Below are 15,382 nucleotides of genomic sequence, written 5' to 3'. Positions count from 1 at the left end.
ACAGTAACAGGCAATTCAGACCAGGACACTGATTAAAAGAAAGAAATTAAACACAGGCTTTCCCACACAGTTCTTTTTGGTAAAACGCTAAGGATTCATGGAAAGCTGTTTATTTAGACTCAGTCTCGTGGTTTTCACCAGATGCCAAAGGACACAAAATTCCCAAAACAGAAATGTGAATACTCAGTGCTCTGTAGAATCAGAGGAGAGAAATCAACAATAGAATTATGTTCATTTTAATGGCACCCAAACAGCTAATTATGGGCAAAAGTTTGCATCTCATGAGCACCAATATATGTTCTCTTATCTTTATCATAAATGGCTGTTACCGATTACCTGTGCATCAACCAAAGGATCTTTTTATTTAATAATGTTTTCTGTTCATAACAATCAAGAAACCACAAATCACCTTTACTGTTAGTACACACAAAAGCCAAAGACCTTCTTGCCTTGCTTACTAAACAAATCCCACATCCCTCCTCTCCCTTGCAACAAAAGAAAGACCTGACTAAGAGCAGCCAAAGCAGCAAGGGAGATTTAAAACTCTGCTGGGTATATGCTGAGCTGCACATCCTCCTCTCCTTTAGGAGAGGATGAAGCAGCTGTCCTCTCTGTGCTCACTGCCAGCAGACCTCCCTACACAAAAGTGACAAGAAATAACATAGGAGTCTCAGGTCTCAGCTCCACACATCCAGAGAACTGCTATTTTGCTGGATGCAGGGAGACAGTATGGTGACAATTAGCTACTACTCTTGCTTGCACGCTGCCAGAAGGCTAACGGTTTATGTCCACCCAAGAGATACCTGTTCCCAAGATCTGGTAGTTGGTACCTGACGACTGCAAACTGAGCAGCACAGCTTGGTGGGAAACTCAGTGCAAATCCTTGGATTCCCAAAGCTGCCATACTGGGCTTTGTGACATTACTCTATTTGGATTTGTTATGCTCGGGCAAATGAAAAGCATCTCCAGATTTATCATGACTTATCTCAAGTTCACTTTAAGGAATGAGACCTCAATCTGGAGCCCATCCGCACCCATGCCAGACACACACACAGACATTTTTCCAAACTTGGCAACAAGAGGAGAGAAAAAATCTGGAAAGATTTTGGGGAAAGGGTGCAGTTTTCTTGTCATTCATCCAGTCTCTCCACCAATTTCATAAAGCGTTCTGCTGGCCTTACAGACCTTGTCAGGATATTTGCCTATAATATGCACTAATATTAACTCCGTATGCATCATACAGAGTGATCCTGCTTGATTAGTCTGTAGGAAGCTGTACTTCCTATGATTTGAACATCTTGTTCCTGTTCACTGTACTGATGATGACTTTGATTTGTCTTTCTAGATCTTCAAGCTGAGAACCAGAAGAGATGACAGGATCTACTCGTACAGCTAATTGTAGCTGCAATAAGGGCTCTAATGAGCTGGTTTGCCCAGGTGTACATAGACTGACTCCTTATGTATATATTGACAACGATTAAGACCTTGCTAAGAAATCCTAAGGTTATAGAGAGGTGAAGTGGAAGAGGAGGGGCAGCACAGAAGTGCATGGGACTATCTGACTACTGGCAGGACCGAGGCATATGCTGCAATTTCACTCACTCGCAATTCTTCATGTACCTATAAAAAATGGGAAGTGAGCCGCCAGCATAGACTTCCGAGTGTCTTGGGTAGAACAAGATTTTCTTCTTTTAATGAAGGCACTGAGGATCCTTCCTGAATAAAAAGGTTAGGTCGCTGACCTTGGCCCTGCTTGAAAATTAAGTTTTCTTGTGTTTCCTCTTCAGGAGGTAAATCTGAGAGATTAGACAGTGACCTGAGCAATCTACAGGTAAATGAAACACCACTGATTCTAGCAGCACAGGGATCTGTCCTTGGAAGAGAAGAATTCTGGATGCTGGGTGGACTTGGCAAGAGACAGAGAAGAGCTTTGGTGCCCATTCGCCTGCTTTATCATCACTGAAGCGGCCACTGAATGCAATGCTGTCAGGGCTATGCCAGGTGTCACACCAGACCTAGAGTTATTAAATTAATCTTTTCCTCAATAAAGTTGGGTACTTTATTGCAATATTAAGAGTTGTAATGAGTTAATAATGCGTATTAGCCTGACACTTCAGCCTGGCAGCCTTGCTGAAGAATAGCTTTTACAGATAAAGGAGTTTCACTTCTTCCTTCTTATCAATTATTCCTGTTTACTATCCATGTTTCATCAAGGCAATCATCACAAGTACACCTGAAGCTATGTACTTATGTGTAGAAGTAAGCCCATCAAGAAAAGGCAAATGGCTTCTTTGGTTTTATTCCTCTTGACTCGGAAAAACAGAAAGAGTAGCCTTTCCTAAAACTCTGGCTGGCTGCATTCAAGTCTTTTCAATCCCAAAATGCACATGTTTTGACATGCACAGTACGAAGAGTGGCCTCAGAACTTAATTATGGGATTCCTGAACATCTTCTGTTTGGAATTTACTGCCATTTAAGACTAGATGAATGTCATAGAGAGAAACAGGCTCACCTAAGGTTGAGGACAACACAGCTTGCTTAGCAATTTGTTCTGATAGTATATTATTATAAAAGATTACAGATTCCCAATTCACAGAAATGCCCATGACAGAAAGTGACAGAAACTCTCAGGTCTGCAGCATAATCCAGCGTTTACCTTTACCCCTTGGTATGATCACATACATTTCTCCAACTTAAAATATTTAGAGAGAGGAGCTCCTGCTTTAATGGTTTCCTCCAAGATTTCAAATCCTTTTTTCTGGGCCGTGTGCTTTCCCAGTGACAGCTGGGTCAGCACCGCTGACATCAGCACCAGCTGAGAAATACAGGAGTTAAAGGTAAGGGCTGAAGTACACACTTTGCAGGTGAATGAAGTGCAGTTGACACTCAACTGCCACCATGGGGACTCCTGCATGCAAAGGGGGTCCTGCAGGTCTTCTCCCATCACACCACACTGGGAGCCAAAGGCTTCTGTAGCACAGGGTTCAAGAGAAGAACTGCTGAAAGGGAACCAGCTTCTCACCTTTGCAGGAGGGCATCATTTAAACAACTTTTCTTCTCCATTTATTGCATTTTCTCTGATCAAGAAACACAGTTACATTGCTTATCATTCATTGTTCTCACTGATGATCCTCTTGGGTAGTAACACCAGTATCACAGGACCCTGGCAGAAAGGCACATAACAGGCCAGCAGCACCTGCTTCCTCTAATCCCTCCATCAGCTGTTGTACTGACATTGCAATCTAACTCATCATCATCTGTAGTACTATGTATGCGCTGAATTCAGGAAGGATTCACCATGTTCAAAACCACCGATAAGCTGAGTGTTAAGTCTGTTTGCATGAAGTGTCTACAAAATACGAAATATAGCTAGCAGCTAACTGGTGATGTCCACACTGAGACACTACAGTGATGTGTGTAATCATATTTAAAGTTATTATCCTATGATAATGAAAAAAATTCATATGAGAGAAAATACTAGGGACCTGGTAGATACAGAGTTCAAGATATTTTGCGTAAAATAAGAAAGCGGCGCCTATTCAGCCAGAGCATGGATTCAATCATTTTACAAGTGACAAAATTCAGTACTGCATATAGGGCTACAGCTGGATATATCCTCACTAGATAAAGAGGAGGAGGGCTAGCTTGACAACCTAAGGAAAGCCTACCTTGACTAGCTGTCATTTGTCTTCCATGTCATAAAAACTCTCCATAGATTAAACCCTATGTCAAGCAGAAACAGTTTATTGCTAAATATCTCAGAATAGAGCATGGAAGAAACTTTTCTTCCAGGAAAGGGTGTTTCATCACTTCAGTTTGTACTACATTTTCCCATTAAAACTGTAACCGCACACACTGGACCTGCTAGGCGAGATTCATTCATGCAAAAGGTACTACACAAGCTGCTGTTAACACCAGCCTACAGACAGCCACTGCGGTGAATGTGAAGAAAACAAAACACAGGAATACCTACCAAATGCAATCAGCACCAGTGTGTAAGTAGTCAATGTATGGAAGGTGATTTTGGTCTCGAGACCAGCATGAGGTAGAAAAGACCATGCCAATATTTAGCCAAGGAATTGTCACTCCTAAAACAGAGAGATTGAAAATGAGTTTTGAGTAACTGCAGTTTCTAATTAAAAGACAGTTTGAGAGGGCATTTCAGTTGAAAATCTTGTTCTACCTGCGAGCTGATCCTTAAGTTTTAAGTCTTCCTACCTGAGTGAATAATTCACAGAGAATAATTCAGCATTTTCCACTAACAAAATATCTACCAGCCAGTTACAGTGCCCTTGAACATATTTGTTTTCTAATAGCTGTAAAAAAAATTTATTCTTTAGAGAATTTCCAAACACCCATAATTCAAGCTCAGTGCCATTGATCAGAGGAGGTTGCTTCATGTTGTCAAGTATACATGTACTTGTAAACAGGTATCCTGTTTCCCAACTGGCTTGTTCAGGCTCAACACCTGCACAGGAGAGTGAATTATGCTTTCAGCTAATATTTCTACCAGTAAATTGCAATGGCACATATGCAGCTGGAGCACTCATTACAATTCATTCAGAAAACTTGTGTGCTGCTTTGCCCAGCGCTACAAGGCTAGGTTTGCAGGTAAGAAAGTTGCACGGCTGTGTCCTTCATCACCCTGACACAAAGCAAGAACACCGATGTACTGGCAACAACAGAAAGGGATACTGCAAGTACAACTCGTTCCTCTCAGGTATCTGGTCTCAACTATTCATTAATTCTTTATCTGCACACCCACCTTCATTCCCTTAAACGCCACCTGCTACATACAACTGTGTGTCTACCCAGTCAGCCAGCAAACAGAGGGGCCAGAAAGAGGGAGAAGACTTTGGTGACTACACCACCACATTTAGGGACACTTAGACCTGCTGGAAACATAGGAAAGAGACTTGCTTACCAGGCACAGCACCAAGATGTCGCAGGATGGATCCTGTATTATTAGGAAGGACTGTGAGGTTCCACCCATGCCTGTTTGAGGGGTGACACAGAGGCAGACCCATGTCAGTGCACGTTCCCAGTGCCAACATCCCCGGTGCCAAGCTGCCCCGCCGGCCTAGCGCCCTGACCTCCACTCAGCACAATGGGGCAGCTAGTGCGAGTTGACAAAAGTGGGTGGATTTGGTGATCTTACCTTGAAAATGGTTCAGATTTTCCCACGGGAAAGCCACTCCCGTGGGTGTTGGTATCTACTTTTCCACAATGCACTGCTACATGGCAATCTTTCTGTTCCACTATCCGCCAATATTCTTGCTGTGGTAAGAGAAAGCGGTAATGCATTTTTAATTCACTGAACAAGGTATCTCTCATTAAAACATAAACCCCAGAAATTTACAGGGCTTTCATGACCTCAATGTAATTCAACATAAAACACTGCTTAAAAATAAGAATATAAATACTTAAAAGTAACAATGAATTCGGAAGACAGAATTTAGATCCTCTTGGCTCCTGTGCTTCAGCACATGACAGATTAAGACTGCCTTCTCTCCCTCAGTTCATCAACACCTTTATTAAAAAGGTCAAAAAATTTTAAAAGGAAGAATCACTACCACATCTATCTAACCATTTACTTTTCTCCCACACTAGACAGCCTTAAACTGCTTATGGTAATGCCTGAATGTCAACAGGAGTGAATCCCCATACTCAATCCCCTGAAATAAAAGCTTTTACCACCCCTTGTGTTGGCCTCACCTCTACTTCCGCTACTGTAGGCTCCTTCGTGAAGCACATGTTCATGATGTTTCTTGCTGTTCGATAGAAGGTTGTTAAAGAAACAGACCTACCCTGTGGAAAAAGAAAATAAAATTAAAGGTGAAAATAAAAGAAACATGCCTCCATTCCCCCTGGCCTCACTCTTTTCCTTACATGCTCAATCCCAGACCACAACAGAGGGAAGGAGGACAATGTCTCCAGAACACGTGTGGGTCTAAAGCTCATTTCTTATCTGAGGGAAAATACCTCAAAAAATACAGAAATTTAATCACATCGAATCACCAAACCAACCATCTAAGAGGCCAGCTGAACGCTCCCAGAAAGCCGTGTACACGGCTTTGTCCAGCATGACGCTCTGTGTTTGATAAATACAGATGATGGACACGGCCCAGCTTTCTACGACAGGTTGCAAAGGACCCAGTAGGCAACCCTACCTGCACTTTGCAATTAAATCCGTGATCAAAGGACCACGTGACTACAGTCTTTACATACAGAGAAACAGGTGAAAAAGACTTAGGAAATTCACAGAAACGTTCAGCATCAAGCTAGTATTGTATGTGACAGAAGGGGGTCACAAAAAGTAGAGTTTACCAAGATTACTGTAACCACCTGCTTACAAAAACTAGTTATGCTCATTTCAATAAAAGCAGTTCAAATGCAAGGAACCGGGACCTGTTATTACACGGCTGAGAAAAGTAAAACACAGTAAAATTGCCAAATGAGCGCACTCTTTCTTGGCACTGCTGCAGGAGCTGTACGAGAAGAGGATCTGACTTGGTTTTCTGCTTGGGCTATACCTAAGTTTCTGGATACCTGCTTTCATACATACCTATAATACCAGATGCTCTGGGAAGGACCCTCTGAAGGCTTGGAAGGCAGGAACAAGAGAACCCTCTTGCTCCTTTCAGCCCAGCCTTACTGGTATGCCCGGACAGGGACAGTCCTATCGCGTTCTCTGCTCCAGGGCAGAAGAAGCATCCTTGGGAAGCTGCGAGCCACGAGAGCTGGCAGGTGCCACACTAGCCGCTGTGGCCAGACTGGTTTGTGGGCATTGCTGCAGGCAGAGACCAGCATCGCTCCGCCAACGTGAAGTTGAAAATATCCTTGCCCCCTCGCCAAATCTACCGCTCCTTCCTCTAACTCCCATCGTGTCCACTGGGTGCCCATCTGAGCAACCACAGACTTAGAAACTCCACATAAATGAATGTTTTATTACTCAGACTATTACCTTTCTAGTTTTTCAATTATGAAACAGGTCTGCCAAACCACCTCAGTCTTTTCTTGTGCTCAATTTATTTAAGAACTATGCCCAAGAGTGAACTACAAACAACTATACAAGCAGCTTTTCCCCCAGAGGCCAACTCTATCACTTTGCCGTGCTCCTACGGCTGTAACATTGTCACTTTTTTAATTGCACACAGCATAACTAGCTGTAACAAAAAAGTTTGTGAAATGCCCAGGGCCCTCTGGTTCCCATAAACTTCAGAGTTGGATGCTCTGCGATACAATAAGCAATTTTCTTCATCTTTTAATGCCCTCGTGAATCATTTATTGAGGCAGCCTTTTACAACAAAACCTCTCGTAAAATGCAGGGCCCGCACCAACAGTCGTCACACTTGAGCATAGACTTCACCGCTCGCAAACCAACACACGCTCTGCAGCAGCTTCCTCGTTTCAGTTACCTCCTCTTGCCTTACACAGAAAAATAAGAATAAGGACTCATCTTCCAAGATTAAGCGTGTCTTTCCATTTGTCATACATGCAGCAAGCAAGAAGAAAGAAAGTCGAAAAACTGAACAGTTTAGCCCTTTAAAATTGCATATACCCATTTCTTCCTCTATCAAGAATTTGGCGTCTTTATAGTCTGCTAAAAGTTGTAACACAAATTAAACTGTTGAAGGGTTTTTGTTGTCTGGTTTTGTTGTTTATTTGGTTTTTTGAAACTGAGAGATCTCGTAAAATTTTCTAATGCCAACTCAAGAAAATAATTTAAAACGCTGTAATGGAGCATTTTAACCAGAACACAAAATGAATTGCTGAAGAGTATAATACCCTTTTCAATGCCCTCAAAAGTATCTCAACGGTTCAACAACTGTCCTGGGAGCTTCAAGCTACTGAGCAGAGCCTCCTCTGTTGCCACAACAATATGACAGAGGAAGGTTTAAGGAACAAAATTTCTTGGTTCCTCTCCTGATTCTTCTCCGTAGCCTCTGCATTGGCCATGAGAGCCAACCCAGAGCATCACCACCACCACCAAGCCTGGAGGGAAGGCACAGAGAAGGACGCTGCAACGCTACAAATGTTAAAGACGTTAAAGCAACCATAAATATGAGCAGAGAACAGGTATTTCACAATAGTCATGGGGCGAAGGAGGGACTCTTGTTAAGCAGAGTCCGAAAACACCGAATTCCCAGCTGAAGAGAGGTCAGCATAGGATTTCTGGGACAGTTTCATGTGAGGGCTGGCAAAACTTGCGTTGGTGATTTCTTCTGCATGTCCCTCTAACGGGTCTGCTAATAAGCCTTCGGTTTGTTCTGTGTGGAAACAAATGCTGTTTTCAGTCAGCTCCAGTACAGATTTTTAAAATATTTTCAGAGCTAGAATTGGGGAAAGAAGAGTGAAAATCTTGTAGCAGATCCTTCTTTGGTGGCAGCAGTTTACTTCACATACTTACAAACGACGACGTTTTATTAGCCAGGTAGAAAAGCCATACATTTATGAGTAAAGAAAGCAAGCGCAGCAGCCTGCAGCACACACTTAAAAGCACAGCGGGCCTCACAGTCTGCAAAGGAGCACCAGTGAAAATAATTTGGGAGCCCTGGCAGAAAGTCAGCCAAACACAAAGGAGATTTACTCTAACCTTGACATGCGATATGGTGGTAACTGCTCCTGGAAGACTAGATGTCTCTTTCTAAAAGCATGTTCCAGCTCAAGCACGTGCTGACTGCAGGAATTACTGTGCGAAATCCTAAATGTATGGCCTCTTCATGGTCCGAAGCATAGACTTTATGGCCTGAACTGGACTATAGCCATACGATTATGATGTTCTCCTCCAGCCCTCAATCTATTAACTTGGGCATCAATCAAAGGGGTGGGGTTTTTTTTGGTTTTGTGTGTGGGTTTTTTTATTTTTAATTAGACTTAGCAATGTGCTTTAGAAAGGAACCATTACAATCCCATCACCTGTGGAAACAGTAACATGAGGACATGTTCTGGTAGCAAATTTCAGATTTTCTCAGAAACATGTTAACAGGTGAAGAACACTCTCCCCTCCACAGGCACAGAAGGATACATCATCATACAAGAAAAACAGAGAATGCAGGATTAAAAGGCTTGTTTCATAAAATACCATGAAGTACCCTCTGCTTAAATCCATAAGCCAGCACCACCTCACGTCAGTCTTATTAAAAAGCCTAGTGATAAACTACAGTAATTTTACAAGTTTTGTGGGTTACTCTGGTACATCAGGATTGTTGCATAATTTCTTATTTCTATGTCTTGAGGCTTGCTCTAAGTGACATTACCAATTCTTGTGCATCAGTCCTTCTACAGGGCTTTCCCCCAAGTGCTGTGAAAACGAAGCTACGCGCCTCTCTGCATTCAGACGGACCAGGCATCCCACAGGGTGCTCCACAGCAGGGATCTCTCCCGAAACCCGCCACAGCTTTCCTTCCCCCTGTTTTCTCCCTGCTCCATCGCCTGTGACAGCAGTCTCCAGTCTCTGCACTGCAGATGAGCGTGGGAGGGCATTCAAACGAGCAAGCTCCCGTGTCCGGGAAGCTGCCGGCACCACGGCAGACAACCCGAGGCATTGCCCGAGTGGCTCCGTGTGCTGCGGCTGCTTTGGTGGGTGGGGAGAACACTGACCCACAGGCTCAGCGATGCTCCTCTCTAACTGTTTCTATACTCAGAACAAAAGTATTTCTACTGGTTATTGTTGAACTCCTACGGGGTCTGATGCTGTCAGTACTGCCAGTGCTTTTTGGGCAGCAGCAGCAACTTGGGAGCTCTCAGCCTTTTGGGGTAATGGCCTGGGGTGCAGCAGATTCAGGCTGGTTATACTAGCTGCACTTGGCTTGCTTGCCTTTTTTTTATTTTCTAAGTCTGATTAGGATACTTCTCACAAATCCCAGTCTTGCTTTTTGAGTTACTTTCTATCGTCTAAACTTTAACTTGGGACTTGCACTAGAAAAGAAGATGGAGGCATTTCCCCACTAAGTTTGAGGCTGTTCATACAGCAGTCAGGGTAAGTTGTATCAAATTTTTCATTTAACATCATTAAGCACAGGATATCAAGCACAGAAATGCCACTTCACTATTCACAAATGCTGCTGTCATTAGATGAGCTTCTCTCCAACAGCAGCATGGCAAAGTGATTGCTTTTCAAAGGTGGGATTGAAGTCGGAGTCCCCGAATAAAAGAATTTTTGGGCTGACAAATCATAACAGGCTGCAAAAAAAACCTGGCGCAGGCTTTTAGAGCTGAAGTCATGAGCTCATGCAGTCCCTATATAGCTTAACAATAAGCCACTTTGGGCTATCTGGCTTCATTTCCCGGTGATGGAAGCGAGATTGGAAGGAGAAGAACAGCGTATTCCTTTACTGGGCACAGACACTCAACACCATATTCCTCTCGGAGCACGGCTACACAATTCAACTCAACTCAAAATTGCACTGCGAGTTGCAGTGCCAAGTCCTGCTCCAGAGTAGGAGACTGCCAAATAAAATACAGTGAAAGAGTCAGCATTCCTTCGTAAATGGATGTACTTGATATGTGGAGGACTAAGCGTCCATGTGACTGTTAGTGCTGAGCAAAATCTGGCATCGTGGATGAAAATATTGTTTGCATTTCAATTTGCCCTTTCTAAATGTAGTAGTATTTCTAGTGATGTTAGTTTTGATGTGGAGCACTACTTCGCTCAACAAGGGACTTGCAAGAAGCAGGAATGAGAAAGCAGAACATTACTTTAAATGTCACTAGAAAATGAAAATAAAAACTGTGTCTGCAAGGATAATTGGGCAGAGCTATTCAGGGAAACCTCTCGCAAGGAGACGAAGGGGGGCAGCGCCCAGTGCATCTCGTTATGACAATAATGCCTTCCAGCTTTTCCAGACATCCCGTGCGAGCCAGGCAGATCAGGATAAAGCCACCAGACCGCCCGGCTGTGACAGCCGCTGGCTGCGCTGCTGCCTTGGGCGGGGGCACTGCAGCCCATCGGTTCCCCCCAGTCTGCTGGATTTGCACCCAGATGCCACCCAGATGCCAGCATCATCCGTTCTGCAAAACACAATTGGCAGAGCCCACCTCATTACCTTGTATATACACTTGTGTAAGTCGCTAAGAACTCCCTCCTCCTCCTCCTCGTCCTCCTTCGTGGTCTCCTTTTCCTGAGCGAAGAGCCGCCGCCTGCCCGTCTTCAGTGGGACGTCGACCTCTTTTAACTTGTTGCGGAAGCCATTTTTGTGAACCACGCCATTGATGAGTCCATTTTTGGGCTCAAACCGGGGCAAGGAATGGAACTTGTAGGCATTCTCCAAATGTCCCTCCAAAGGTCCTTTCCTCTTCTCCAAGATTTCCTTTTCCAGCAAGACCTCCTTCTCCAGTTTCTTGTGCTCCTCAGGGGAGAGGGAGTCATAGGAGAGCAAGTACTGGCAGTAGGCTTCTTGCAGCTTGGCCAGCCTGTCCTGTGCAGTTTTGGGGATGCGCAGCATGTCTGCCAGCTTGTTCCATTTCTTGAGGTCAGTCACTTGCTGCATCCCCCCCATCTCATTGATCAGCTGGACGAAGCACGCCAGGTCGAGCTCGCAGCCTCCTGGGATCCGCATATGCCAGGCAGCAGACGAGGGGAAAGGGAAACACAGGAGCAGGTTAGGAAAGCTGCAGGAGGCTCACATCAAGCATGCTACCAGGCTGGGCACATACAGGATGTGCCACCTGTACAGCTCTGGTCACTTGGGCACCAGAGCAGGATTGTCCCCATCTCGTATGCCTCCTGCTAAAGACAGGCACACACTGCTGTTTTAATAGCTTAATTAATTCAGCAGATAATATTTCGCTATTTGCAATAGCCTTCCTTATGGTTAAATTTGCTCTCCTCCTCCGGTTTCATTCCCTTCTCTTCTCAGAGCACCCCCAGCTATCTCCTAACACGTGTCTTTCCCCAGGTCATTACCCAGCGGCCAGGGAGACGAGAGTTGTTCAGCTCTTTAAAAGTCCTCACACTCCCACCCTCCCCTTGCCCGCCACCAGTCCCACGTCTGGTTTACACCTGGAAGAAGCAAAATAAGTGTCAAGATGGGTACTGGCAATCAAAAAGACAAGTACCTATCCTTTCTGAAGGTGAAACATCAATTATCTAATGTCTGCACAACACTTTGAATACAGTTAGTATTTAAAAGGAGCACAGTAACATCATTAATTTCACTACAGCTAGAAAAATCCTTTAAAAAAACCAAGGGAGGTGGGGGGTTGCTTGGGGTTGGTGCGTGCAACTGCATAAAAAAGTTCCAGACACATTATTCTTCCAGTTTGAGGCCATCCATATTTTATACTCCATTATGTTTTTGTATGTTTTAAGATGACTAGCACATTTCACACTCCAGTCAAAAAATAAAAATGGAGGATTATACAAACTGCAGCATAAAAAGCAGCCAAATGGATGAGGAACAATAAAAGAAACATCATAAATACTCTCAAAGCACAGAAATAAATCATCAGTAGAGAGTGAAGAAATGGACCAAAGACCACCTACAATTCAACAGGGAACCGCTGAAGGAAAAAGAGAATTAATACAAAACTTGCGTCAACATCACTGCCGCCACATTGTCTCTCCTTCCCCTTTTTCTTTGAGAAAAGTAAAAAATCATTATGCCATAGCCATTTCAGAGCACTTAGAAATGCTATTATACAACAGAGAATTGCAAGAAGCAGCGTTATGGTAAATATTTACTGTCGGATGCACAGCTACAGCATCGCAAGGGCCAGTCATATCATCTTGCTTGCTAGTGCAAGCAGCATTACTTTCTTCAAACTACCCTGTGCCGCATCTCAGATGCTTCATAGCTGATCCCAATTTTCCTTCTCTCCTCTGCTTTCTCCTCTTCTACCACTTGCGCCAATCCAGCGAGGAAGGAGGCTCAGCAGTGTAAACCCACGTGTAACATTCTGGGATGACGACTGCAACCAAGGCAGAGCAGTGCCAGAGGCTGCTCGCTAATGCTGCCCGCACAGTGCTGGGCAAAGGTGTGAAAAGAGGGGAAAGGATTTGGGCTGCAGCCAAAACAAAGGGTAAGGCTTTGAGGAGCATATAACAAGGGTGGAGGCAGGGCCATGGGGCAGCAGATTTACCCAACTTAGTAATTTTTAGGGGGGAGGATCAAAATGGTTAAGTCTTGAAGCTGAGAAAACGTAAACACCATTGGAAAAAAAAAAGAAGTTTGAAGGGTTTTCTTTCTTTCCTCTTTAATCTTTCCCATAAAATAACTTTCAAGCTGGCCTCTATTACAGGCTGTTACTTTTTTAGTCTAGCATTTTATATGCACAGTTCACAAGTAAGCTGAAGGCATAATTTGAGATGGCTTTCCATCCCAATAGATTCAGCGACCTACATAAAGTTGAGTAACATACTCCTAACTTCAAAGGAAGTGTGGTCCACATTTAACGTTATATGTATTCTCCAGTGGGACAAATAGCGCACACCCAGCTTAAGGTCCTAGTTTCAACACCGTTTATGAGCTATTCAAGAAATGCGATTTTCTCCCGCATCATGGAACAACTGCTCACAATCACTCCACAATATTAGAGCTCGAGCAACACATCATTCAACCGGACCCTCACATAGCTGGCAGATCCTCCATAGGGCCAGCTACAGCTAAGGTTTACAAAATGGTCTCAATTATAATTCCATTTCACACAGTCATAACTTTTGGAAGCATTTATATCTCAGGCTGACGTTTTCCAGGATTGACATAAGCATGTTGCTTAAACTTTCCTTGAAAGGCTGAAGGAAAAGGGGGGGGGGGGGGGGGGGGGGGGGGACAAAGAGAAAAAAAAGGGCTTTTTAACCCCATTTATAAGCACCTACAGCAAAATGGCTTAAATCAGAGACCTGGCACATGTTATGCAGAAATAGCATCTGACTTTTTTTTTTTTTTAATTGTCTTAATTTCACTAAGTTAGGAATATTTTTAAATTGCCTAGTGAGCAAGCTCATTTAAAAAAAAAAAAAAATCTTAAATCTTCCGGTACGCATTTAATACGAAATGCTGGCACTACACAAGCTGTTGGCAAAACTCCCACTTACTTCAATGGAAATGTGATTCGGCCCTGAAAGGAGGGATATGTACATATGTCTACTTAAATAAGTGTGCATTTATCACCACAGATTATTTTATATCTTTCCTGCTGCAACCAACAGATTTCTCATCTTTGTACACTGATGATCTCCAGCTTCTTTTCTCCATTTTGTTTTTAATTTTAAACACAAGATAGGTAGGAAATTAACTGCAGAAAGGATACACAGGATGCAAATTTTATAAGAGACCACTGTTTGCTCTGGTTATATGGCACCCAGCAGAATAGAATCCTTGCCTATTAATTAGGCTCTTAGGTGCTTAAATAATACAAATAATTAACAGTAATGCCATCTTAATGCCGAGTTAAGGTATTTCATTAAAAAGTTAACATTGTTCCAGGAGCGTTAATCGAGCTGTCTTGCACATTTTCTTCTCTCTCTTGCCAATGTAAATTTAATTCATTATTCTTCTCTATTAGCATACAACCATTGCATACATTAGGCATACAAAATGTTCACTTATTGCTGCTTGAGTGATCTTAATTTTCAGATTTCCTTGAACGTTTTTGCACAGCTATTGCAACAGAGAGCTAACCCTCATTCCTCCTCCTTAAATTCTGTCATTTCTTGGTTGTGTCCTGCATCGGTTCACCATAAACTCTGCAATCTCTTTGCGTGCTTTTATGCATTTTCACTCACTTACCATACGTGATATAAAATAAAGTTTGAAAACAGGGGGGTGGGGGGCAAGTGTTGTGAACAGTTTAAACAGAAAAGTGTGTCCTTTAATCCAACTAGCGTTGATAGCTGCCTCTGATCGGGTAATGCCTCAAAGGCAAAACTCTAGCCTCAAATTGCAACATGCAGGTCCTGTGAGCTCTGACTCAAAACACTTCAAAAACAAAGGAAAGGGCTAACAAAAATTAAAAACACAAGTTTGTTACTATGTCATGGCTGCAAAGGCAGCAGAGATGGAGGTAGCTCATTCAATAGTTCATTTGTATGCTGCTGTTGTCATGTTTTTACAAACTATTGTCACATTTTTGTCATGTGTCATATTTGACAGCAGACCATAAACCAAGAATTCTGTTAAATAAGTGATTCTCACTCAGGCATTAGCCCTGGCAGACACCTGCTGGGAGAAATAATGAAACCTCCATTTTGCAATCAACCACATTTTACTGCCTATTCTTGACACTTAATGGTTGTTAAATGTCAGCAGGTCACTGCAAATTTGTGATTTTAAGTGTCTGAGTACCCAAACAGAAGTCAGTTCAGAGATATTTTCTTTCCCCCTTGGTTAAATGCTTTTAAAGGAATGGGGGAAAAAAATATTTATATTAAAGCTCGGCA

General features: G+C 43.1%; 2 protein-coding genes across 2 annotated transcripts in view; one reads left to right on the top strand and one right to left on the bottom strand.

Annotated features, from left to right (window-relative positions):
* The window catches only part of DTNBP1 (dystrobrevin binding protein 1), an 89,817-nt gene extending 87,784 nt beyond the window's left edge, over nt 1-2,033 (top strand). The window contains exon 12 of the mRNA XM_059835975.1: nt 1,346-2,033. The gene's annotated coding sequence lies outside the window, so the exon portion shown is untranslated. The remainder of the gene's footprint in view (nt 1-1,345) is intronic.
* The window catches only part of JARID2 (jumonji and AT-rich interaction domain containing 2), a 224,261-nt gene that overhangs the window by 13,445 nt on the left and 195,434 nt on the right, over nt 1-15,382 (bottom strand). Inside the window, exons 8-12 of the mRNA XM_059835974.1 lie at nt 11,049-11,548; nt 5,716-5,808; nt 5,159-5,277; nt 4,925-4,995; nt 3,974-4,088 (exon numbers count right to left, since the gene is read on the bottom strand). Of these exons, the coding sequence (XP_059691957.1) occupies nt 3,974-4,088; nt 4,925-4,995; nt 5,159-5,277; nt 5,716-5,808; nt 11,049-11,548 (898 nt within the window). The remainder of the gene's footprint in view (nt 1-3,973; nt 4,089-4,924; nt 4,996-5,158; nt 5,278-5,715; nt 5,809-11,048; nt 11,549-15,382) is intronic.

Source organism: Gavia stellata, chromosome 3, assembly GCF_030936135.1.
Source record: "Gavia stellata isolate bGavSte3 chromosome 3, bGavSte3.hap2, whole genome shotgun sequence".
NCBI classification, from domain to species: Eukaryota; Metazoa; Chordata; class Aves; order Gaviiformes; family Gaviidae; genus Gavia; species Gavia stellata.
The sequence above is the reverse complement of the archived record's forward strand: the minus strand, read 5'-3'. Positions and strand labels throughout refer to the sequence as shown.